Source organism: Gasterosteus aculeatus, chromosome 13 (assembly GCF_964276395.1).
Source record: "Gasterosteus aculeatus chromosome 13, fGasAcu3.hap1.1, whole genome shotgun sequence".
NCBI classification, from domain to species: Eukaryota; Metazoa; Chordata; class Actinopteri; order Perciformes; family Gasterosteidae; genus Gasterosteus; species Gasterosteus aculeatus.
The window spans coordinates 6,526,584-6,551,981 of record NC_135701.1 but is presented as its reverse complement, the minus strand read 5'-3'; the positions used below and the strand labels follow the sequence as shown (position 1 = coordinate 6,551,981).

Here is a 25,398-nt window from a genome sequence, read left to right as displayed (position 1 = left end):
GTCGTGGCGATGACGTCGTGGCGCTGACGCAATGACGATGACGTCGTGGCGATGACGCAATGACGATGACGTCGTGATGACGCAATGACGATGACGTCGTGATGACGCAATGACGATGACGTCGTGATGACGCAATGACGTCGTGATGACGCAATGACGATGACGTCGTGATGACGATGACGTAATCGCGATGACGTAATGACGATGACGTAATCGCGATGACGCAATTACGATGACGTTGTGATGACGTAATGACGATGACGTCGTGATGACGTAATGACGATGACGTCGTGATGACGTAATGACGATGACGTCGTGGCGATGACCTAATGACGTAATTCTAATGACGTAATTCCGATGACGTAATTGCGATAACGTCGTGGCGATGACGCAATTACGATGACGTCGTGGCGATGGCGCAATGACGATGACGTCGTGATGACGCAATGACGATGACGTCGTGATGACGCAATGACGATGACGTCGTGATGACGTAATCGCGATGACGTCGTGATGACGTAATCGCGATGACGTAATGACGATGACGTAATCGCGATGACGTCGTGATGACGCAATGACGTCGTGATGACGCAATGACGTCGTGATGACGCAATGACGTCGTGATGACGCAATGACGTCGTGATGACGCAATGACGTCGTGATGACGCAATGACGTCGTGATGACGCAATGACGTCGTGATGACGCAATGACGTCGTGATGACGCAATGACGTCGTGATGACGTAATGACGTCGTGATGACGTAATGACGATGACGTCGTGGCGATGACCTAATGACGTAATTCTAATGACGCAATTTCGATGACGTCGTGGCGATGACGTAATTCCGATGACGTAATTGCGATAACGTCGTGGCGATGACGCAATTACGATGACGTCGTGGCGATGACGCAATGACGATGACGTCGTGATGACGCAATGACGATGACGTAATCGCGATGACGTAATGACGATGACGTAATTGTGATGACTTCGTGGCGATGACGTAATTGTGATGACTTCGTGGCGATGACGCAATTGCGATGACGTCGTGATGACGCAATGACGATGACGTCGTGATGACGCAATGACGATGACGTCGTGATGACGCAATGACGATGACGTCGTGATGACGCAATGACGATGACGTCGTGATGACGCAATGACGATGACGTAATCGCGATGACGTAATGACGTAATGGCGATGACGTAATCGCGATGACGTAATGGCGATGACGTAATTGCGATGACGTAATGACGATGACGTAATGGCGATGACGTAATGGCGATGACGTAATGGCGATGACGTAATTGCGATGACGTAATGACGATGACGTAATTGCGATGACGTAATGGCGATGACGTAATGGCGATGACGTAATGGCGATGACGTAATTGCGATGACGTAATTGCGATGACGTAATTGCGATGACGTAATTGCGATGACGTAATTGCGATGACGTAATGGCGATGACGTAATGACGATGACGTAATGACGATGACGTAATTGCGATGACGTAATTGCGATGACGTAATTGCGATGACGTAATTGCGATGACGTCGTGGCGATGACGCAATTCCGATGACGTCGTGATGACGATGACGTCGTGATGACGTAATGACGATGACGTCGTGGCGATGACCTAATGACGTAATTCTAATGACGTAATTCCGATGACGTAATTGCGATAACGTCGTGGCGATGACGCAATGACGATGACGTCGTGGCGATGACGCAATGACGATGACGTCGTGGCGATGACGCAATGACGATGACGTCGTGATGACGCAATGACGATGACGTCGTGATGACGCAATGACGATGACGTCGTGATGACGTAATCGCGATGACGTAATGACGATGACGTAATCGTGATGACGTAATGACGATGACGTAATCGTGATGACGTAATCGCGATGACGTAATGAAGATGACGTCGTGGCGATGACGCAATGACGATGACGTCGTGGCGATGACGCAATGACGATGACGTCGTGATGACGTCGTGATGACGCAATGACGTCGTGATGACGCAATGACGTCGTGATGACGCAATGACGTCGTGGCGACGTAATGACGATGACGTCGTGGCGACGCAATGACGATGACGTCGTGGCGATGACGCAATGACGATGACGTCGTGGCGATGACGCAATGACGATGACGTCGTGGCGATGACGCAATGACGATGACGTCGTGGCGATGACGTCGTGATGACGCAATGGCGATGACGTCGTGATGACGCAATGACGATGACGTCGTGATGACGCAATGACGATGACGTCGTGATGACGTCATAATTATGATGTCACTATGATGACGTCATAATTATGATGTCACTATGATGACGTCATAATTATGATGTCACTATGATGACGTCATAATTACGATGTCACTATGATGACGTCATAATTACGATGTCACTATGATGACGTCATAATTATGATGTCACTACTTCCGATGACGTAATTGCGATAACATCGTGACGATGACGCAATTACGATGACGTCGTGATGACCTCGTGGCGATTACGAAATTGTGATGACGCAATTACGATGACGTAATTCCAATGACGCAATTACGATGACGTAATTCCAATGACGCAATTACGATGACGTAATTCCAATGACGCAATTACGATGACGCAATTCCAATGACGTCGTGGCGATGACGCAATTCCGATGACGTCGTGGCGATGACGCAATTTCGATGACGTCGTGGCGATGACGCAATTTCGATGACGTCGTGGCGACGACGCAATGACGATGACGTCGTGGCGACGACGCAATGACGATGACGTCGTGGCGACGCAATGACGATGACGTCGTGGCGACGACGCAATGACGATGACGTCGTGGCGACGACGCAATGACGATGACGTCGTGGCGACGCAATGACGATGACGTCGTGGCGACGCAATGACGATGACGTCGTGGCGACGACGCAATGACGATGACGTCGTGGCGACGACGCAATGACGATGACGTCGTGGCGACGACGCAATGACGATGACGTCGTGGCGATGACGCAATGACGATGACGTCGTGATGACGTCGTGATGACGCAATGACGTCGTGATGACGCAATGACGTCGTGATGACGCAATGACGTCGTGGCGACGTAATGACGATGACGTCGTGGCGACGCAATGACGATGACGTCGTGGCGATGACGCAATGACGATGACGTCGTGGCGATGACGCAATGACGATGACGTCGTGGCGATGACGCAATGACGATGACGTCGTGGCGATGACGTCGTGATGACGCAATGGCGATGACGTCGTGATGACGCAATGACGATGACGTCGTGATGACGCAATGACGATGACGTCGTGATGACGCAATGACAATGACGTCGTGATGACGTCATAATTATGATGTCACTATGATGACGTCATAATTATGATGTCACTATGATGACGTCATAATTACGATGTCACTATGATGACGTCATAATTACGATGTCACTATGATGACGTCATAATTATGATGTCACTACTTCCGATGACGTAATTGCGATAACATCGTGACGATGACGCAATTACGATGACGTCGTGATGACCTCGTGGCGATTACGAAATTGTGATGACGCAATTACGATGACGTAATTCCAATGACGCAATTACGATGACGTAATTCCAATGACGCAATTACGATGACGTAATTCCAATGACGCAATTACGATGACGCAATTCCAATGACGTCGTGGCGATGACGCAATTCCGATGACGTCGTGGCGATGACGCAATTTCGATGACGTCGTGGCGACGACGCAATTTCGATGACGTCGTGGCGACGACGCAATGACGATGACGTCGTGGCGACGACGCAATGACGATGACGTCGTGGCGACGACGCAATGACGATGACGTCGTGGCGACGACGCAATGACGATGACGTCGTGGCGACGACGCAATGACGATGACGTCGTGGCGACGCAATGACGATGACGTCGTGGCGACGACGCAATGACGATGACGTCGTGGCGACGACGCAATGACGATGACGTCGTGGCGACGACGCAATGACGATGACGTCGTGGCGACGACGCAATGACGATGACGTCGTGGCGACGCAATGACGACGTCGTGGCGACGCAATGACGATGACGTCGTGGCGACGCAATGACGATGACGTCGTGGCGACGCAATGACGATGACGTCGTGGCGACGCAATGACGATGACGTCGTGGCGACGCAATGACGATGACGTCGTGGCGACGCAATGACGATGACGTCGTGATGACGCAATGACGATGACGTCGTGGCGATAACCTAATGACGTAATTCTAATGACGCAATTTCGATGACGTAATTCCGATGACGTAATTCCGATGACGTAATTCCGATGACATCGTGGCGATGACATCGTGGCGATGACATCGTGGCGATGACATCGTGGCGATGACGCAATGACGATGACGCAATGACGATGACCTCGTGGCGATTACGAAATTGTGATGACGCAATTACGATGACGCAATTCCAATGACGTCGTGGCGCTGACGCAATTACGATGACGTCGTGATGACGTAATGACGATGACGTCGTGGCGATGACCTAATGACGTAATTCTAATGACGCAATTTCGATGACGTCGTGGCGATGACGTAATGGCGATGACGTAATGGCGATGACGTAATGGCGATGACGTAATTGCGATGACGTAATGACGATGACGTCGTGATGACGTAATGACGATGACGTCGTGGCGATGACCTAATGACGTAATTCTAATGACGTAATTCTAATGACGCAATTTCGATGACGTCGTGGCGATGACGTAATGGCGATGACGTAATGGCGATGACGTAATGGCGATGACGTAATGGCGATGACGTAATGGCGATGACGTCGTGATGACGTAATGACGATGACGTCGTGGCGATGACCTAATGACGTAATTCTAATGACGCAATTTCGATGACGTCGTGGCGATGACGTAATGGCGATGACGTAATGGCGATGACGTAATGACGATGACGTCGTGATGACGTAATGACGATGACGTCGTGATGACGTAATGACGTCGTGGCGATGACCTAATGACGTAATTCTAATGACGTAATTCCGATGACGTAATTGCGATAACGTCGTGGCGATGACGCAATTACGATGACGTCGTGATGACGCAATGACGTCGTGATGACGCAATGACGTCGTGATGACGCAATGACGTCGCGATGACGTAATCGCGATGACGTAATGACGATGACGTAATCGCGATGACGTAATGACGATGACGTAATCGCGATGACGTAATGACGATGACGTAATCGCGATGACGTAATGACGATGACGTAATCGCGATGACGTAATGACGATGACGTAATCGCGACGACGTAATGACGATGACGTAATCGCGACGACGTAATGACGATGACGTAATCGCGACGACGTAATGACGATGACGTAATGACGACGACGCAATGGCGATGACGTCGTGATGACGCAATGACGATGACGTCGTGATGACGCAATGACGATGACGTCGTGATGACGTCGTAATGACGCAATGACGTCGTGATGACGCAATGACGTCGTGATGTCACTATGATGACGTCGTGATGTCACTATGATGACGTCATAATTATGATGTCACTATGATGACGTCATAATTATGATGTCACTATGATGACGTCATAATTATGATGTCACTATGATGACGTCATAATTATGATGTCACTATGATGACGTCATAATTATGATGTCACTATGATGACGTCATAATTATGATGTCACTATGATGACATGTTTTTTTTAATTATAAATTTTTTTGTTTTTATTTTTCCAGGCAGGGCAGTTCCACACTGACATTAATATGTCGCGAATAAGTCCGTGTGGCGCTCGCACCAGCGAGGCAAAGACAACCAATACGCCGTCCCCCTCAATACTGGTGTCGCTAAATACTTTAGAGGCTGCTTAACTTCTTTATCAGTGTTCCGCTAGTAGGCCGGCCGCCTACTTTCCCAGATGGAATGTGTTGTACTCTGGGTCCCCTGAGCTGCGTTTCACTTTCAAAGTGTGCGTTCATTGTAACTCACCTGCTGAGGGTGTAACACTAATGGCTTCCACCCCTTCAGGCAGAGCCATCTCATGGCTGTACAGCCTGTGTGTTGTGAGGCTAAGGCGACAGGCACTTTGCAGATTGGAAGTGCAGGGTTTACTCTTCTGAGCTGCTGGAGAACTGAACGTGTCAAAGCTAAATGTAGAGCTGTTCATAGAAGACGCTAAGGTTGCATCCATCTCCTTAGTAGTCTCTTCTGTGGTGAAGGAAAGAGGGAGACAATGTTTAGAGAGCATAAGTCCCCTCCAAAAAGGGTTTCAAAACAATACTTTGAATATAATATCTGTAGACTGTTCAAAAACAATTGCAAATCCATACATTAAACAAAACCACATTAAAAAGTAATGGTGAACACCATTGGTCAGGCGTTCTCACACTGAATTGAGTCTTTTGTACAAAAGTGCTCACCCATGGTGATCGGTCGCGCTGCGAGATGGAGATGCCACATGTGGAGGAGCGAGCGACCCGTCGGGGTCAATTCGACCACGACGAGAAAAAAACGTGCCGAGAACGCCGCCTGACTTGAGGCTGCAGGAAGAAACAGACAGATGTAGAATATTGATGAACAGTGCAGGTGTAAATGTGTCGGGTGGTGGTGCAAATGATTGGTATCAAACGGTAAGAATATAAACACATTATTAAATAGTTAGAATAATGATTTGGTCTCTACCAGTGTGAAGTGGATCAGGAGTTGGCAGAGTGCTCTCCATCCGCTCACTGCCGAGGATCAGATCCTCCTCAAAAACATGCAGGAGCTGCGTCTCCTTCCCCTGCTGTAAAGGACAAAGGCGGCCATTATGAAACTACATTCAGAGGCAGCCACTTAGCAACATGCTTCCTCCACTGCGCAGCCGAAACGACAAGCGTTAACGCTGCATAAACATGGACATGTGCGAGCAGCACACTTGAGGGGAAGAAAGAGGGTTAATATCATGTTAATATCATTTTAACAGTCTGCTTACTGTCAGACAGACAATGATCAGATTATTATTGGAAATGGGCTTGTGTTTACTTACAAAGTCAGTAATGGTATCCAACTCAATAATACACCCTGGTTTTGCTGTGGATTGCTGACTGATGATGTTAAAGACCTCCCCAACATATTTCTAAAGAGAAATGAACATAATAGAGGCACATTATTTGTCAATTTACATCAAAAACATACAAATTAGTGAATTAGCGAACTGTTTTTCAGAAAATTTGAAAAATGTCAATACTATCTGTGCTACAAAGTAACCAATGAGCAGTTCATATCCAATGGCAGAGAGAATACTATTTATGCTCCGTGTGAATAAAAAAAAAAAACTGAACATAAACTTTGTGCTAGATGCAACTCTGCTGAACTGGGTTAGAAATATCTATGCTTTTGAATCTCAATCTTGCATGTTCCTAATTTGTGCTCTTGTGTAACCTTTTGGCTACCTAATGAAGCGACAACACTGCAAATTACTAACATATTATTGCCTCATTGATCCTTTCAGGCCCATTCGGGAACGTTTGTTGTTTTTGGTGTTAAAAAAAATACTGCAATGTTACTGCGAGGTTGACTGTATTCTGGAGAGTTTGAGACTCCTTAATGACTTACTGATATCTGTGGATTGGAGAGCTCACTCAGTAGTTTCTTCGCTTCAATAACAGCCTGATACAGCCTGAGTGAGTGGCCGTCACTTGCCACAAAACAGGCGCTGGGAGAGTTACAATAAACACCTAAAGAAGGACAGAAAAACAGTATTGTGCATGTTTTTCTAAAAAAAAAAAAAAAAAAAGGACCAAAATAATACACAACCTCTTGCTGCAGCACATTCACAAAGTCATAAATGGTGTACTATTTGGATACAAGTCTTCATGGAACAGTTAAAATGTACTTATATCTCTGGGGATTTGGTCTAATGTCCCAGAGATAGTCGCAGTTATTCAGTAAAAGATAATTGCCTTCGTATTACTGAAAATAGCCGTTTGGTAAACAAAAAGAGAAATAGACACATTTCAGTATTTTATCCCGCGTTGCTTTGAATTTTTTTTTAAATCTACTGTTTCTAACCTAAACAGCTGCTGGGGATGAATGTAGGCAGCCAGGCTACTTGAGCAAACGCCGATGCATGAAGGGAATTGATCCGGGCAAGCTCTGAGACCCCACCAGACAGAGACAGCGGGCCGACAGGGTCCACTCTCCATAAAATCAGTTCACTGTAGATTGCATTGGGGTCCTGGGACACGGCACCCAGGGTCCCCCGGCCGGGTCGGGACCCCCGGGGAATAAATGCTGGATGGGCGAAACCACAGGAGTAGGCGTCCGGAGGAGCCAGGATGCTGTCTGCCTCTGGCGTCCTCAAGGCGTTGTGGTGCGAGGTGGTCAGGAGCAGAGGCAGCAAAGAGTGACAGGCCAGGTCATTCAGGTGGAAGCGGTGGCCACAGTACCGTGACTTGTGGGAGACGCTGAGCACAGTGGAGAAAGCGGAGTCCTCTGCAAAGCCAACGGCCCACTGGTTCAGGGATCCGTCGGCGTGTTTGGAAATCATGAGGACGTTTGGGGTGAAAATGCTTAATCGAAGACTACTGCTGGGTGCGGCTTTTCCTTGACCGCCGTAGCTTATAAGAGGAGATTTGGCTTGAGGCAATGTGCTCCCGGGTGGCCGCTGTCGGCCGTGCTGGATGGCCAGATCCACGTTCTTGTTGCAGGCATACATAACCACACTGTGGCTCAAGGAGATGGCATCGCCTGTAGGGAACGCTACCGGTATACGGGACACAAACGACACCTGAGAAAGCAAGCAGAGTTATGGCGAAGTCAATCAAGTGATAACAACATAGCATTAAAAACATACATATGCACATTACGGAACAGCTTGGGTTCTATGTGAATATGGTAATGACACAGATGGCAGTCAAGATCAAGAACTCATTTTACAAAAGGGTTAACAGCAAAACAAAGAGGGAAAACTCTGATTGTCTTTTAAGAAATTGAACGACTTGATATAATTATGCAAATACAAATGATGATCCAAGAATCCTGTCCATCATATAAAGAGGTCCACCTGAATGTAAATGAAACTGGATTTTTTAGCTGCCTTGCCTCAGTGACCAACTGCCATGTAACGAGGCTCATTATTTCACCGCTAACAAAATGCAAGAGACTTTGATATGAAGTCATGCATAACTGTAATATAATTGTGTAAATGCATGGATGAGAAGTCATTGAAACAGCCAGACCATCACAGCAGCCAAACGGATTCACAACCTTAAGACAAATTCATCCTTTTCCCGAGAATTGCCTCTTGAAATTGTGAAAGCAAACAAGAGGTTGCTTACTTTACAATGTTATTCCGGTTATAAAGTAGAAATATAACAAATATTTGCCTTACTGTAGTTTCCAAACACTATTTCATTATCAACCTTGAGGGATTAAGTCTGTTCACACCCACATCTTATATGTTTGGCAAAGAGACGAGATGTGTGCACATTCAGGCATGCGTCAAGATGCAAGTATGAAAAAAGGGGAAAAAAAAGGAAAAAGGGCCCAAAGGAGGTGTCGACACTCTTGTGCGCCAAATAAATATTTTATCCATCATTTTCTCTTTTCTGGAGCGGTTATCTATACTCCCCCTCGCGTCTCCTGGGCCAGTATTCTAAAATTAGTCAGGAAGCTTGTATTAGAAAATTGTACTTCCTTTCTTATTAAATTAAGCAGTAAAGTATATAGTTGAAGCAGTGGCACGGTGTGGATTTGACCAATGAGCAGCAGCAGTGCAGAGAGTTCCTGTTCTCTCAGAGAGTGCTGCCCTCTGACAAGATCTTACCCTGGGGGGTTAAAATGTCTAACTTCATTTAGACCCTCGTCCCACCAGGTGACACAAAGTTACCTTACTTCAGAAGGTTCCTAGTCCCTGGTGAAAGGTGCAGAGCATGAAAAGGGGACATGAACCACATTAAGAGTAAACATACCTGAGCTTGTCTGAACATGCCTGGCTGGTACTCATCCAACCAGTCGACATGCCAGACCAAAAGAGAGCCGTCCATGGGATGGATACTGAACAGCATGTCTGCCCCTTTATTCCACTCTTCTAACAGCACGTCCACCTGGTGCTTCACTGCTGCCAGGGGAAGCTCCGCAGCCTCAGGTGCCTGGGAGTCACCTGGCCTGCAATTGTTATCTTCTTCATCAAAGTTATCCTCCTCATCAGGCACTGGAAGAGAACGCAAATCACAGTGCCCACGTGTCAATTCTTAAAAGCAGTATTGAAGACTAATTTGATACACAACGTCTGGCTCTTAGATTGGAGTCCAAAGTCGTATATGGAGCCCTTTAGAGAAAAAACACAACAACATGGAAATGGCCCAAAGATGTTTCTGTACCTTCATGGGAGCATTCGTCCTGTTGCTCCAGGCTGCCTCTGAGCTGCTGCATGAAGACCTCCATCGCTAAGGTGAAGTGAAGCTCCTTGTTGTTGAGCCAGTGGACAGTAAACGGACCTCCAGGTTCCTCGTCATCCACAGAACTCAGAGAGGAGATGGAGGGCAGCAGTGGAATGTCTGTGATAAAGAACATAAGTGGGGAAGAATACGATAAATTTACATTGCATTACATCAGGGACATGCTGGAGCATATTAACCCTCATGAATATTAGAATGATTTGAAGTATGCTAAAATCCAATTCAAGTATTCACATACCATTCTACAAGACTTCTCAGCCTCAAGGCTAGGGAAATCTAAAAGTTCTTATTCATGGAAAATTAAACTGATGTCGAACAAACATCCTCGGGCAATCTCCAATTTCAATTCCAACAAATATTTTCAGCCTAAGGAGTAACAAGCCTCGGACCTAGAGCTAATTTTATTCAACTATACGCTTTCTCTATGGTTTAGAAATAACTAACATATTGCAACACTGTAGGTGGCCGACGTGCTTTTCCTTCTAATTGGAAAATTAGTTTGCTTTCTCATCATCTCATTTTCACCTGTGGCGGGGTTGATGCTGGCAGCGATGTGGAAGTGGCAGAGAGCGTTGGCATGAGGCATGCTGCTGCGGCTCCTCTTGTGGCTGTCGTGCCTGCTCGGATTGTGAGGCAGACAACCAGTCATAGAGGGCTGCAGGACGTCCCGGTAAAAGGAGCCATGCAAGGATTCTTGAAAGTTCAACTGGAAGGGAAAACATTCATTCACGTTAGATAGTCAATAAACAAAAATGAATGCTAAATCAGCAGTTGACAGGACAGCTAAAGTTCTATCTGTATCAATGTGAACATGTTTTAGCCCAAATATCCAACCTGATTGCCACAGAGAAATTTGCCGAGAGGGTTTTTGGCTGACCGCTGAATTGGAATAATTCGTTCAATATTAATTAATTCAAACACTGAACAAGCTAGGATTTTAAGGATTTTGAGGAATGACATTTTTCCCCATGAATACTATTCTCAGAATTAGCAAGATCATTTTCTGTCTCGCATTATGTTCAAAGTATGTAGAAAACATTTCGAATGGCTTAACCTAAAAGTAGAAAAATGGGAGGTGGAATTCCAAAATATCAGTCTCCTGAGAAGACTCTCAAACACCCTTTTCTATAAAGTTTTGGTTTAATCTTCTTCATTGATTTTATGAGAGAACTTCAACTGTTCATCCCACCTTGAGGCAGCGAGTAAAGTAGAGTTTAAACTGGGGCGCTCTCAGTTTCGCCCACCCGTTCAGTTTGGAGGGAGAGCGAGTTACCTCAGTCCGGATCCTCAAGCACAGACTGTGCTATGTTAATCAATAATTCCACACGCATACGCTTACAGACTCCCCTCAAGGCACCAGTGAAATTAGCATACTCATTTTTCCTGTAATCACATGAGCCCTGAGTTCTCCAAGTTCCAGTGAGACCCATAACCATTTAAATGTCCATATTTAAATGGATATTAGGTATCGGGTTTGAGTCACTTGAGCAGAAGCAGCAGAGACCACCATTACAGAAGTAAATTGCAGCAGCTAGATTAAAAGACGAGGCTCAAAAGACAAAAGTCATACATTTTGTGGTGCTGAACAGATTATAGAAAGGAGGGCAATATGCTTCACTGATGCTTGTCTTAAGCCTCATAAGCTTGTCTGAAAATGTCTGATAGCCAATTAATTTTCTCCTTTAACATTTTCCTCCGTCTCCCTTGGCTCTTGTTCCCTCATCTCCGCAGCACCCGGATGTCCTTCGTTAGCAGCGAAGAAAATACAGTAGGACGGCTTCTACTTCAGGGCCAAACAAGGCAAACCACAGATCATAGCATTTGTGCCATTTATTCAACTATAAGCAGAATGAGGTCAATTGCTTTTTGCATTTAATTAACTGAAATAGATGATATTCTCTAGTACAGATTTTAAAATAATGCTTTTGATTCTGAAAGAAAAGGTCGTTTTGCCTGCAGCAACGTCTGTGATCCAAGTTTTTGCTAGCTTTAACCTAACAATGTGCTTGTAAATCTATGAACTGTATATTTTTAGAAGTTCAATTCTATGGTAGAATTTGGGTGTGATGATCAACCTCCTGCACCTTGTTTAGATGAATGTATGTAGTTCTTATATTTACCCGTTGGTAAAGTACACGCACAACGCATTTAATACTACAGTCCAGAGCTAAGTTTTTTCATCCAAGACGTTCAGGTTTTCCAGTCGTTGACTCAATTGTGTGGTCATTTTGGAAGCTTAAGTTAAAGTCGTGGTACTGACCCACATTATGTTGGAGAGAGAACATTTGTTTAAGGTAATTGTGCCCAAAAAAAATAAAATGAATAAAAACGTACATTGGAGTAGCTAACTTCTTGTGCTGTACTCCCGTGCAGCTTCCTGTTGCAGGTGTTGCCAGCACACCCGGGTGTGGCACCGTGTTGGCCAGAAGCGTGGTTGTTATGGTAACCAGACAAGAGGCCGTCACCCGGCAGGAGCGTCTCTGCCCAGAGTCTACACACGCTGTCCTTACAGCAGGTGAGCAGAACGTTACACACGGCGCCTCTGTTATGAGAGAGGAAGGAAAGGTGATGAGAAAAAGGTTCAGGGTGCAGTCTGGACGGCATCGAATTTGTCGGTGAGGCAACAACTGCAGTGAAAAAGAAAATGTTAAAACAATTAGAATATACATACAAAAAAGGTTGCCAAAGGTGGAATAAGAGAATGATTTATAACTGCAACAGATTATTGACAGCTGACACAAGTGAGAAGAGCCTAAGTTCAAAATGAACCAATTGAGAAAGTATATGAATCATGTCCCTAGCGAACGGGCTGAGAAATGAAACGCTGTGCAAAGTGTCCGCACCGTGGCATGTACTTGCTGGTCTTCCTCCATGAGAAGCCAGTCACAGAACGGGGATGGGCCAGGTAGACGAAGGAAAAGGCCAGCTCTCCCTGCCCACATGGTTCTGGAGGGGTGAAGAGTTTGGAAACACCCAACTTCCACTTACTGGTGTTGTACCAGATCTTGACTAGGCAGTCGTCCTGAGAAGAAGTTGGAACAAAACAGGGATATGGTTGATACCACGCTGTTGCCTGTGAGATTACAAGGCGCAGTTGTTAGGTTGTAGGCGATAAAACACCAAAGGAGGTCCTGGCCGGTTACCTTACAATTACTATGAAGCCTACAGTGTATGCATGCAAAGCAAACATGAACTGTAAATACAGACGACTTGTATCCAGATAATCTCTCTCACACACACACAGCTTCTGTTTGATTAATGTTGTGCCTGTGACAGAGAATTTGAAATCCCGGTAAAAGCTTGACTTACTTGACCGGCAGTAGCAAAGAATTCCCCATCAGGAGAGAACTTCATTAAACTGACTTGAGATGCCATCCTTCACACAAAGCAAAATATGTATTAATATTTGGTTTATTGGTATAAAAAACAACAACATAGTAGATAGTTTCCAACTGTTGAAGGCAAAGCTTAAAACCTTGAAATAAATTAAACTAAATTAAAAGTCAAATATAATGCTGTTTTGGAATATCAAAACATTTTGAGCTGGTTTATCAAAATTGTCCGTTTAACACATTACTAAAAATATTGTTGATAAGTTCTCCAGTTTGGGTACATCTGTTGAAAAAAATAAGTAAAAAGAAAGGCGACACGATCACCATCTCAGAGTTTGGAGGAAGCTTAATTTGCAGATCCTGCAGGAATCAGCTCTTACTTGCTCTGCCAGATGCACCTCCAGGCAGAATGAGACTCCATGGTCATTTCAGCCTGCGTTTCCACTTCCTCAGCTTCATCTCTCACTCCAGCAACATTAGACCATAACTGGAGACTACTAGAGCCCGTTAGGAGCGTACTGCCTGGATACACAAAACACATTCACAGAAACGTCTTTCATCTTAGAATTTGTGAAAAATGTAGTTACATTAGGAGGAATAACACAGTTACATTAGGAGAGCAATGGTGTTAAAATACCTGTCGGGTGCCAGGCCAGGTTCCGTACCATGGACTTCAAAAGAAATTGACCAGTCTTTTGCCACTGGCAGTTCAACTTCTGTACAGAAATAAAATATAAAAAAGAGAAATGGCAAAAAATGAATAACAGATAAATCATTTCATTGTGTCCCTTGTATAAGTAGTTGTGGAAGTGAATCACATGTGAGCCAGATGTCAGCAGCTGAAATACTTGTGCAATGAAAGAAGTACTGGGTTTATTTAAACTTTCCATCACTTACGACTACTCTTTAACTTCTCTAACAATAGAAGGCCATTTAACAACTTCTGGAACCAGTACAGAACAGAAATAAACAGTAAATATGACAATAAATGCAACACTTCATATTACATTTAAGTAAGAATGGACAATTCAGCTCCATTTCAAATAACAACCAGGCTTCCAAATCCTTGATTTTCAAGCTGATCTCAACATGAATGTGACTTTAAGATAAAGGCGGGCAACTCACCGTCAGAGAAGTGTCTTTTTGGTCCGGAGGCTGAACAGGCTCAAAGACGCACACAATGCTGCCATAGGAAGCTGCAATCTGTCAGCAGATAAAAGGCAACATGTTAAATATCAGGACAGAGAAACCATATCTGCAAGAATCACATTACTCCATATATTATATTACATTTCTCTTTATAAACATCAAATCATTGCAGTAAATTACATTTAAACTAAAACAAAAAAAAAAATACCACCACTTTCATTGCCATGTGTAGTCTTATTTCAAGGTCCTGATGAGGAGCAAAAATAATATGAAGCCTATTTTGTAAAGCTAGACAGAGTACCTGGACAAAAACCAAAAAGTAACAGCCAACGTTAACAGAATTATTGGCCTTAAGCACACCACCCATTCATTCATTAATTCACTCACTGGTTACAGCTAAAAGCAAACGAGAGCAGTGTCAAAATGTCAAACACACTCAATGGATGGAATTTCCGTGGCAGCGAACACAACTAATAAGATAAATAAGGCCAGGGTTGAATACAAGCCCCGTCTCTACTGGGGAAAATACTACGCAGACTGTCAAAGAATGAATACCGTGAGTCACATGCGCGCACAGTCAACACAGTTGACAAATTCCAGTGCAAAGTAGCAAAAGAGCAACATAGAGGAGGGGGGGGTAGGAGGGATGCCCGGACGGACGGAGTGACGGGAGGCAGAATGTACCTAAAGTGCTAACACACATTGTGAGTACAGGGGCGGTGGGCTCACAGTGCCATGTAAACTAATAGCTTAGTAAATATTAGCGCATGAACTGGGGCAGTGAGGTGGAACCAGTGAGCATTCCAACCCAATCTAGACAGCTCCGGGGCTTATGCAAGGTTACTTCTGACCCGACTGAATTGGATTAAACATCACATGAGGAGGATGGCAAAGGGAGGAGTGCACATTTTCTCTGTCATTTTAATTCAATATGTTGTTGCTCCCGGACGTTTCAAAAAGGCTACCAGCATCCCCAATCTAAAACAGAAACCCAAGTTATAGTGATGGGCCGTTAAGGACGCAATATTTGCCAAATAATAATCTTGACGATCCACTAGAAGTGAGTGGCGGTGTCTGGATCTGCAGAGAACTTGGCCTCTATTTTCTAATGTGGGGATCAACCCCCCCCCCAGCCAATTAGCAGCAGTGCTGCGCATTCCGACTCCTAGGTGGAACCACGTAGCGCGAGGAGAAGAGCGGGCGGTTACGTCGCAGGGTGCTCTTCCGCATGTACGTGTCACTGCGTCGCCCTGAGTCAGTGACAAAGCAGGGCGGAACCTCCCTCGGCCGCAGCCATCAATCATCCAGCCCCCTTCGAGGCAGGTTAGTGGATGTGTGTGGAAGTGGATTGTGCTTCAGAATGTCACCAACGTGATACAATCAGAAAACAGTGTTTTACTCTGCTGATTCACGTCTCTGCCCTCACCGATGCCCTCTGTTCACTCTCTGGCTCGCTTGACTGCTGCTGTGCTCTTTTTTGCTCACCGTTTGTGTGCTTGTTCAGCTGGAGAGGAGTTTTACAACAGTAATGAACATATATTTTAACTAATTTGTATGAAGATGTTTCAATCCTGGAATTCTCCCCTTTTCTATGTGATTGCAGCATAGTTACTAGTGACCGAGAGGAATCGTGAACACGAAGCGAGATTTAAAAAAAAAAGAAAAGAAAAAAGAGGAGACTTTGACTACCATTTAAATAGAAAACTGTACTATATAAAGCTTGAACAAGTATGTGATCTAGTGGTTACTTTCTCATAATCATTGCTAGGGAGATTAAAAGACTGCAAGTTAGCAGGCGTCATTATTTTAAAAACATGTAGTGCACATATCGCTTTGATTCAGGCCTGAAATTTTACAATTGACAATCTTTTGGGGATTTTAAGTATACATGTGAAGAATGTTTGAGTGTTTGTGATTTATGTTCAATGTGGGCATGTGTATTGTGATGCTGTTAACTGAATTGTGTGATGTAATGGCTTAGAGCACGCCAGACAGTATATAAGTATATAAAAGTTGCCCATTCTCCAACTTAATCTACCCGAAGAATCACACCAAAACAAGAGCCAGTTCTACATTTGGACTAATCCTGCAGCAAACTTAAAGTGTATACACAAACTATTCTGCTGTCTCCCTGTAGCTCAACTCCGAACAAAGCACAATAAGAAACAGACATTAATGCAGATCTGTCCCAGATATAAATTACAAAAACATCACAGCAACCCACTTTGGGGTCATTAAATGGGTGGTGAGTGTCATTTCATGAGCGAATGTGCCTGCTGTGCCACTACTTGGTCCTTCGATGGGATGACAGCAAGCAAAAGTTCATTGAAACCAACGTTGATGGTGCCAATACCGCTCTTCCCTGAAGGCAAGAGCTGTGAACACTAAATAAATAAAGAGCTAGACAATTATGTGCCCGCCAATAAAGGATTCATCATCATCAGTCTGAATCCAAATTGAAGAACAGTCTTTTTAGCAACGTTTGGGCGGGATTCACGAGATAGATAAGATTCTGCGGACACTGCACTGACCACCACGCATTCAACTCTGACTGTGTAGTCATTCAGGAGAACGGTCCGGTCAATGGGGAAAACACTGAAAGATGAACACACATAACATATGAATTCCTTTGTATTATTCGTATGTCCTTCATTGTTTGTATATGACAGCAACACTTTCTGTAGCAAATTCTTTATCCACTAATGATCTACAATATTGACCTCCAATCAAAAACACAAAAATGTAATCACGAACCAAAAATCCCCATCGCTTTTTCATTTGAATATACCTTCCCACTGATAAGCCATGAATAAATCTACTAAAACAGTCATTTAAACTGCAAAGCGCATGTTATTCCAGGAACACGTCCATTACCTTTCCACCCTGCAGCGAGCAGTCGACACAGCAGACCTGGATGTTGCCATGTTTGGCCCCGGGGATGATCTGCAGTCGCTCAAAGTCGCTGCCCAAAATCACCACGTCACAACCTGACGCATAGGCCTGCCGAGAGAGAGCGGGGGGATTGAAGAGAACACTCATGAGGGGGAGGAGGAGGAGGAGGAGGAGGGAGGGTCATGTGAACTTCACTTGTCCTGGAGCCAGTGTCACCGCATCAAACCACAAACATATGACAGCTCTGGGACACGAGCAGATAAGATTAGAATTCAATGCCTTTTCAGTCGCTCTCGGAGGGAGATCTCCACATGAGCCGTGAGTCACCGTGAATCTGTCGCAGGAGGACGGGCGGACGTAAATAGTTCTATTGATTTACTCTCTGAATAGAATTGCGGTCGTGTCACACAAGAGTTGCCGTTGACTCCACAAAGGGCAAAAGCTGTGGTCAGGTGTGGCTTTGTTTTTCCAGACACACAGTCCTAAGACCTTCAGGACGTCCTGCAGTAGAGGGCAATGCTTTTGCACTTTTGAGCGTGATCTTAAAAAATGATTTGGCATCTAACGGTTTCCTAATTCGTCCCTACAACCCCCCTGACGGCAGGTTATCTGTTATCTTGGATTTCTACAAACAATAATGGGTCTGTATTTCATTCTTCAAAAACTGGCATCGAATTTGTGTTGTCAAATTTCCGTCTCATAGTGTGCGTACGTACGGACCAGAGTTTCCGTACAAGTGTGCCGCTTTTTTTTTAATGGCTCCAAACTTTTGCGTGGGAAGAGGGTTTAGACTGTGCAACACTTAAAAATGAGGCCACCAGCCTGCAGCCCTGGTCGGTTTAGTACCTTCCCTCCTTTGTGTTAATACTTCGAACTGGGAGATGTTGACAAAACTAATTACACGTTTCCCTCCGGCAGGGCTTTACAATGGACGTGTGCTACCTCACCTGGGAAAAAAAAAAAAAAAAAAAAAAGAGTAGAACTTGTATTTCACAAAGTTTACTAGGAGTGGCTACTGTAAATGTTGTCTACTTCTTAGAAAAATTGTATTGTTTGTATGATCACCAGGCAGGATGGGGAATTGACATTTCCATCCAGAAAAATCTTTTCAAATGAGCCAATTGTTAATTTGATCACTCATCTGTAATGCTGCTTTTAACAAAGAACAACAAAAAAACACCTATTGCATGACAAATTATTGACTATAAAAAATAAAACAATGTTAATCTATTTAGTCTCATTGTGAATTAGGAAATAAGTCCCCTTGCTAACAGAAAGCCTGATACATCTTACCGTGAATGGCACATTGTTGACGCTCCCCACAGAAAAACAATTGTCTCCAGGGTTGACGGCTCCTGTGAGGACCTGATGGAGATTCATGGCTCTTATTTCCGGTCTCCTTGTGTTCCTTCTGCGGTCGCCCTTCTCAAAACACCCTTCCACTCCAGGTGAGATTCATGGGAAACCATGGGAAGGACGTGTTCATCTTTGTCCTTATCCTGGGAACTCACTTCAGTGTCTTTGCAGGCTTGCTGTACTGAAGAGAGAAACAACGAGACGGAAGACATAAAACAGAGAATATATTGTTTCAGTACACATCAAGCCTAGAGCATATTACTAACATGGATATTGATTCAACACTCAGCATGTGGGAGAAGGAAATAAATGGTCTGCAAATTGTTTTCATTGAATTATAGTTTTCATACAGAGCATCAAGAGTTTTTCTGCACCGGTCAAAAACAGCATGAAATGGGTCTCACAATGGGACCATTGTATGAAAACATGCTGGCAGTATGGGAAACCAACTAGCTGCAAATAAGCATCAAACCTATTCGGCACACAGACAGTGGAAATTGGCGTCATGGGTCACTTGATCAAGGTTAAAGACTGAATTACCCTAAAACTCGTACTACTTGTGTGAGCTGATCATCTTTCACTGCCGCTCTAATGTAGTGAGTTTCTTGATTGTCAAACTAATTAGTATCTATTAGGAATTGGAGTGACCACCAGGTTGAATACAGCCAGATAAATAGCAGGGAGGCCTTTCAGGAAGCGTAAAAAAATAATAAAAAAAATCAGCAAGCTTGATTAGTCTGATGACAGCACACGTCCAGTGTTGTATAATCCTTGAAAAGGCAAGAATGTCTAGCAGCTTCTGTTCACTGCCCACGTAGAAAATTGTGTCATGTGTATATGAGAGAAGCAATCGTATGACTGCCATAGCTAAATTAGATTACAATGAGAGGTTTTGATTGGCCTTTTGACAGACCCCCATCTGTCCAATAGACACTAAAAGGCCTTTATAAAAAAAGAGTGCAGAGCAGGTGCCAGAAGTGATTCAGCGCCAAGCAGCAGTCTCACTTACACCTTTATTCCACTTCAGCTCACCTTTGCTTTACCACTTGTTTTACAATGCTCGTGCAATGCAAAGGATTTCTCAATACTGATGGTTATAGGTCAACATCCCGACTTAAGTAGCTGTATCGTGACAATGGGACGTCTGGTATTAGGAAACATATATAAAATAAAAAAACAAACACATTACGTCTCCTAAAGCCATATTGCTGACTCGGTTAACGTTAGCGAACGTTACATATTTCTGTTCCGGGGAAAGGCACATGACTTAATAATATAATAATTATTATTATTGCAACCGTCAAATCGCCGTGTAATGTCTTTTAAGCGGACGACGGGTGTCAAAATGTTTTCGTGCACAAACACACGGTTCAGTGGTTTGGAGGCGACGCGCGTCATGTCGTCCGTGCGGTGGCGACTCACGTGATAAACGTTTCCCCACCAAACAGCCCAACTGAGACCGCGTCTGGGTCACACCGTGGGCCCGGTACGGATGAGACACACAGGTGGTCGAGTGTCCCGATGACTTCAAGCAAACACCTGACACGTTAGCCAGCGGCCAACTACCTGTGTTCAAGTCGTCGAATGCTGTGGCTAACTTGGCTGTCAAGTTTGGCTAACGTCAAACTGCAGCTTCACCAGTAACACAAACACCGCGACACAACCTGACGTTAAACGCGGTGGCGCGCTACTTACCCCGCGTATCTACTTGATAATGTCCCTCAAAGCCCGTGTCTTCGATGCACGTAGGTTACCTCTCCGCCGTTAAACGTCACGTCCCCTCGGCTAGCTGGCGTTAGCGCGCGCTAGCATGCGAGGCTGTCTTCTATCGAGCTGCGGAGCGAGACAGCTAGCTAAACATTCGGTCACGTGTGCACGCCTGACAATCTGTGCTGGCTGAGACCAGCGGCTTTATGAATACTTCTGCGAGCGCTGACCGCGGGAAGGGGGCAGCGTCTGCCCGAGGTTAGCAAGTAAAACGCTTCCAAGAGGGAAGCTTTTTCCCATGTTGAAGATGTGTCATGATTATGACCGTTCGCTGCAGTGCATTGTGGTCCTTGTAGTTGCCCTGTGACATCAGCGCAGGGCCTGCAGGCTCGCAGCGGACACCTCACGTGTGGCTGTTTGTTTGTTTTTTACAGTTGTTTTCTGTAGACGAGTATTACATAACTGCAATGTGATCATATGGTGAAATATAAGTCATATTTTCCTATTTAACAGTGCCCCTAAAGGGGTTAAAGTAGCTTTTACTAACTTGAATGGATTTGCAACCACCATTTAACCCATGCAGCATCGAGATGAGTAAGCAGCACATGATAACTATGTAAACGCAGATCGGTCGGGATGCTGCTATATAGGCAATGGTTGTACTTGGTGTAACAATGGTTGTACTTGGTGTAACAGTGTACTGTAACAGTGTACTGTTACACTTAACCCCAACATGGCTTTGACTATGATGTGTGAATGGTGAGAATGATAGTCACCGATGGGTTACAGGTGCCACTGTGTATGGTAGCTAGCTTCCATCATTGTATGAATGACATGTAGTGTCAAAGCCCTTTGAACGGGGAGAAGTGTGTTTGTTTACCATTAACATTAATGTCCTGGTGAAATAACACACCCTGTATTAGTATTTCACTGTGAAGTAAAAATAACCCTCTCATGTGTGAATTCAGTGTGTGACAGTTTAAATGTGTTCTAAAGCTTGTCGAACCAAGTTTGTTTGTCATCCTAGACAGGTAATATCTATCGGCAACACTCTCTTTACTTATTTAGGGGCAAGACATTTTGGGCAACTGCTCATCTGCCATTTGCTGAGATTTTCAACCTGTTACTTTTCTAGTGTTGTAAAATGATATTTCCACAATGCTTGGTAGTCCAATGTAAATTCAATCTAAATCAGATTTGCATTGAGCCCATTAGCAACCACAGGATGTCACTGTTGCTCAATACTCTGGTCTCTAGTTTACTTTGACCACTATGGTAGAACTGGACTATATTCCGGTCTTATGATCAGATGTTATTTTTTGCTCTTGTTTTTTAAGTACATCTTTCTTACCCCTTTCCCTCATTCAGATCAATGGAGGCCTGTCGTTACGATGACTGAACGCTGACTTTACACAGCGTAAGATATTATCCCGGCTACATGACATTTAGCCTCCAGCTAACTTCTTAATTTCTACTTGTAAATATTTCTGCACATTCGACCCAATCTCCACGGGTAAAACACTGTTGAATGGGAAATTAATGAGGACGGGAGGGTGGAAGGCTTCTTACTCGATTAACGCGCTAGGAGATAAGTGGGAACGACAGTCACTATGAATAATTCAAATGGGTGACGTGGCAGTGACATTAAGGAAGGTTGGCGACATTCATCGTCCTGGGAGTTGGATGGTGATGATGAGGAAACTGTTGACTTCCCATTCAGGAAGTAGGTCACTGACTTATTAAATATGCATCTTTATTAGTGTGATAAATAGTGATTTATAGTTTTAATAAACACATATACGTGTGCAGGTTAAATGTATGTGCAAAAAAATGACATTATATTCTTGCACGCATGCATGCTTGTGCACACATGTACAAACACACACACACACACACATGGGTTTGTCTTTGAAAAAATCCACAGCGAAAATACGAATTCTTCCACAGACAAACTCTCGTCCACGGTGTATAAAGGATAGTGCTCTTCAGTGTGATATTGAGTTTTTTGAGTTTGTGTATGAGCGCCTTTGCCAGCAATAGTTTCTTTGTAGTGAAGATGCCTAAAAAGAAAGAAGAAGAAAAAATCTCTCCCGTCTGAAATTGGAAATAACTATAATGGAGTTTAGTGAATGTTAAAGCTCCCTGTGCCAGAGAACAGATGCTGATACTCAATTCAAGGCTTAAACCATTTTGTTTTATAGAGCACTATGTTAAAGTGAGCATACACATACATGCATATAGCTATTATTACAGTTGCATAAGGGCAGAGCGCTAAAACCAGTCCAAACATATTGCAATTTGAATGTGTCAGCATCGCTAAAGACCTACATCGACCGTTTCAAGATCGCTGACGCGCTTCCTCTTCCTCTTCACCTCCAATGTCTTTTGTCTCTAATATACAACACATATCTTCTAAAAAGGTATAATTGGTAAAACGATCCACCATGTTTATGAGTTTCTCGATTTTTTGTGGGACAATTTGTTTATATATTACGATCTCATCATAGGAATACAATAATATGAAAACAACAAAAAACAGATATTCTCAAGCATGACACTATTGCGTAACATCACAAGAGGGCAGTGTTGAAACACAAACAAATTGTGCTGAGGAGCTGAGGCCGTCCTACCTGTGAAGTCGCTGCAATTTAACCCTCATGACCAAACGCACACTCGGCCGCCGAGCACTCCCATCTCTGCATGTGAAACGAGCACATGGCAAAGCCAGAACACAGGCTGGCAGGAAGAACCTCAAACCACTGGCCCGCTCACTTTCAACAGTCATGTAAAAGGCATTTTCAAATTACCCCGACACAAATCCTGATCTAGAAGAATTGGGGTTTCGCTCCAGAAAACACAGACTGAGCCCCAGCTGCTTCGGAGGCTGGATTCTGTCCTTCCTGATGCATAATCCATGAGTTTTTATTTTCCCCTTGAAATGTGAGTGGCCTCTTTGAAGTGTTTTGTGGTATTATAATGCCGCGGTTTTGACGAGTAATAATGTTGATGTCTTGTATGAGCTGTAATTACTGGATCTGGAGGTACGAAGGCAATGCCAGAATGGGCTTGAAGTCTCAGTGTGGTCGTGCTTTGATGTTTTCCCACTGGGGTTGGGGGGGTTCAGGGGAGGGGGGACTTTTTCCACATTGGGGGGGAAAATACCCACAAGTTGCTGAACTTTGACAGACAGACAGGAACACAGGCAAGCCAGCAATGATGATGCTTGAACGCAAATGAATTCAACTAACCATTTAATGATCAGCTTTGGTAATCACGTAAACGATCAATGCTCTCATGTCGGTATAATTACAATTATCCTTCACACACACTTATCCGATGATAAGCTTTCATTTCGGTACCTGTAAAACTGCACGGAGAGGGACAATGGGCTTTGTTTGCTCCGAATAAACCCGACCAGCTGCGCTGCAAAGCGCTATGATAATGTTTTTGTTATTGCAATCTCCGGCAGACTTTGCGTGTTTGCAATCCACCGGCTCTTCCTCCTCGGCCCCATCGTTTCAACACTGTCCTACATTGCTGCGCATCGCAGTGACCCGAGTGGAGGCATCCTTGGCCGTGAATCTTGTTGAGTCATCTGGAGTTGAGTGTGTGAATGCGTGCGCGAAAGGCCCTGCGTACATCGGCGGTGTGTGTCCATCTGCGCGGGCGTGCGTCACTGCGCGGGGTGTCTGCGAGTGCGCTGGCTGAGGCTCGGCGGTGACTGGGAAACGACGCAAACGGGCTTCACAGGCTTCACAGGCGGAGGAAGAGGGGTTAGCAGGCAGCCGGCAGGATATCCCATCACATTAAGGCTGCCGCTGCGCCCACTTTGCCACGACTCTTCCCAGCAAGAGGTCGGCGGAGGTCAAGCAGGCCCCTCCCCCTGTCATTATGCTTCCATCACCTGCCGTCCGCTCTGTGCTGACAACAGAACTTTCTCCTCTCTCTCCTCAACCTTTACTCTTGGAAGCAGCTTTAGCTTCTCGCTTGCGCTCAGCCCCTTTTTCTTTTTTGTCTGACTTTGTCTTTCTGATTTTCACATCTCCCCCTCCTTCCTCTCCATCTGTTCCCCGGCAAGCTTTTCAAAGTCCTTTTATTTGTCTCTGTTTTGCTCTTTTGATAACTCCACATCACTGTCAAGGTCCTTGTGCCGTGTTCTCTTGCAGATTCGGGGGAACTCAGGGGTCCCTCTTTCTTAGAGCTTTTGTCGAGTCTGCAGCCGATCTCGAGATTGCAACAGCGATACCATCCATCCACAGCTGCTCTCCCAGACAGCCTGAGCCGCAGTCTGTCAGAGGAGGATCTCTGGTGAGTCTTTTAGCGAAGGAGGAGAGAACTACCCGCGCCTTGTGAGGCCTGAGAGCGCCACCCGATGTGTGTCAAAATTACAGCTCAAATCTGGGGCAAGTGGTAATGCAATATAGATGTTATATTGTACTGAATATTTCATTATACTCAACAAT

At 44.8% G+C, this 25,398-nt stretch overlaps 1 protein-coding gene across 8 annotated transcripts in view; it reads right to left on the bottom strand.

Moving 5' to 3' along the window:
- The window catches only part of dmxl1 (Dmx like 1), a 49,468-nt gene extending 28,156 nt beyond the window's left edge, over window positions 1-21,312 (bottom strand). For 3 of the 8 annotated variants that reach the window (XM_040195683.2, XM_040195682.2, XM_078087152.1), the window contains exons 1-18: window positions 20,924-21,280; window positions 19,166-19,409; window positions 17,855-17,980; window positions 14,957-15,034; window positions 14,469-14,547; window positions 14,212-14,353; window positions 13,809-13,875; window positions 13,343-13,521; window positions 12,834-13,041; window positions 11,025-11,205; window positions 10,422-10,598; window positions 10,011-10,252; window positions 8,110-8,827; window positions 7,654-7,775; window positions 7,085-7,174; window positions 6,739-6,841; window positions 6,477-6,596; window positions 6,046-6,264 (exon numbers count right to left, since the gene is read on the bottom strand). In XM_040195683.2, coding sequence (XP_040051617.2) covers window positions 6,046-6,264; window positions 6,477-6,596; window positions 6,739-6,841; window positions 7,085-7,174; window positions 7,654-7,775; window positions 8,110-8,827; window positions 10,011-10,252; window positions 10,422-10,598; window positions 11,025-11,205; window positions 12,834-13,041; window positions 13,343-13,521; window positions 13,809-13,875; window positions 14,212-14,353; window positions 14,469-14,547; window positions 14,957-15,034; window positions 17,855-17,980; window positions 19,166-19,252 — 2,938 coding nt within the window. In that variant the 5' untranslated portion in view covers window positions 19,253-19,409; window positions 20,924-21,280. Of the gene's footprint in view, window positions 1-6,045; window positions 6,265-6,476; window positions 6,597-6,738; window positions 6,842-7,084; window positions 7,175-7,653; window positions 7,776-8,109; window positions 8,828-10,010; window positions 10,253-10,421; window positions 10,599-11,024; window positions 11,206-12,833; window positions 13,042-13,342; window positions 13,522-13,808; window positions 13,876-14,211; window positions 14,354-14,468; window positions 14,548-14,956; window positions 15,035-17,854; window positions 17,981-19,165; window positions 19,410-20,260; window positions 20,749-20,923 lie in introns of those variants that run through there. The other 5 variants (XM_078087151.1, XM_078087153.1, XM_040195678.2 and 2 more) reach the window with 4 other exon arrangements.
- Between the last annotated feature and the right edge of the window lie 4,086 nt (window positions 21,313-25,398).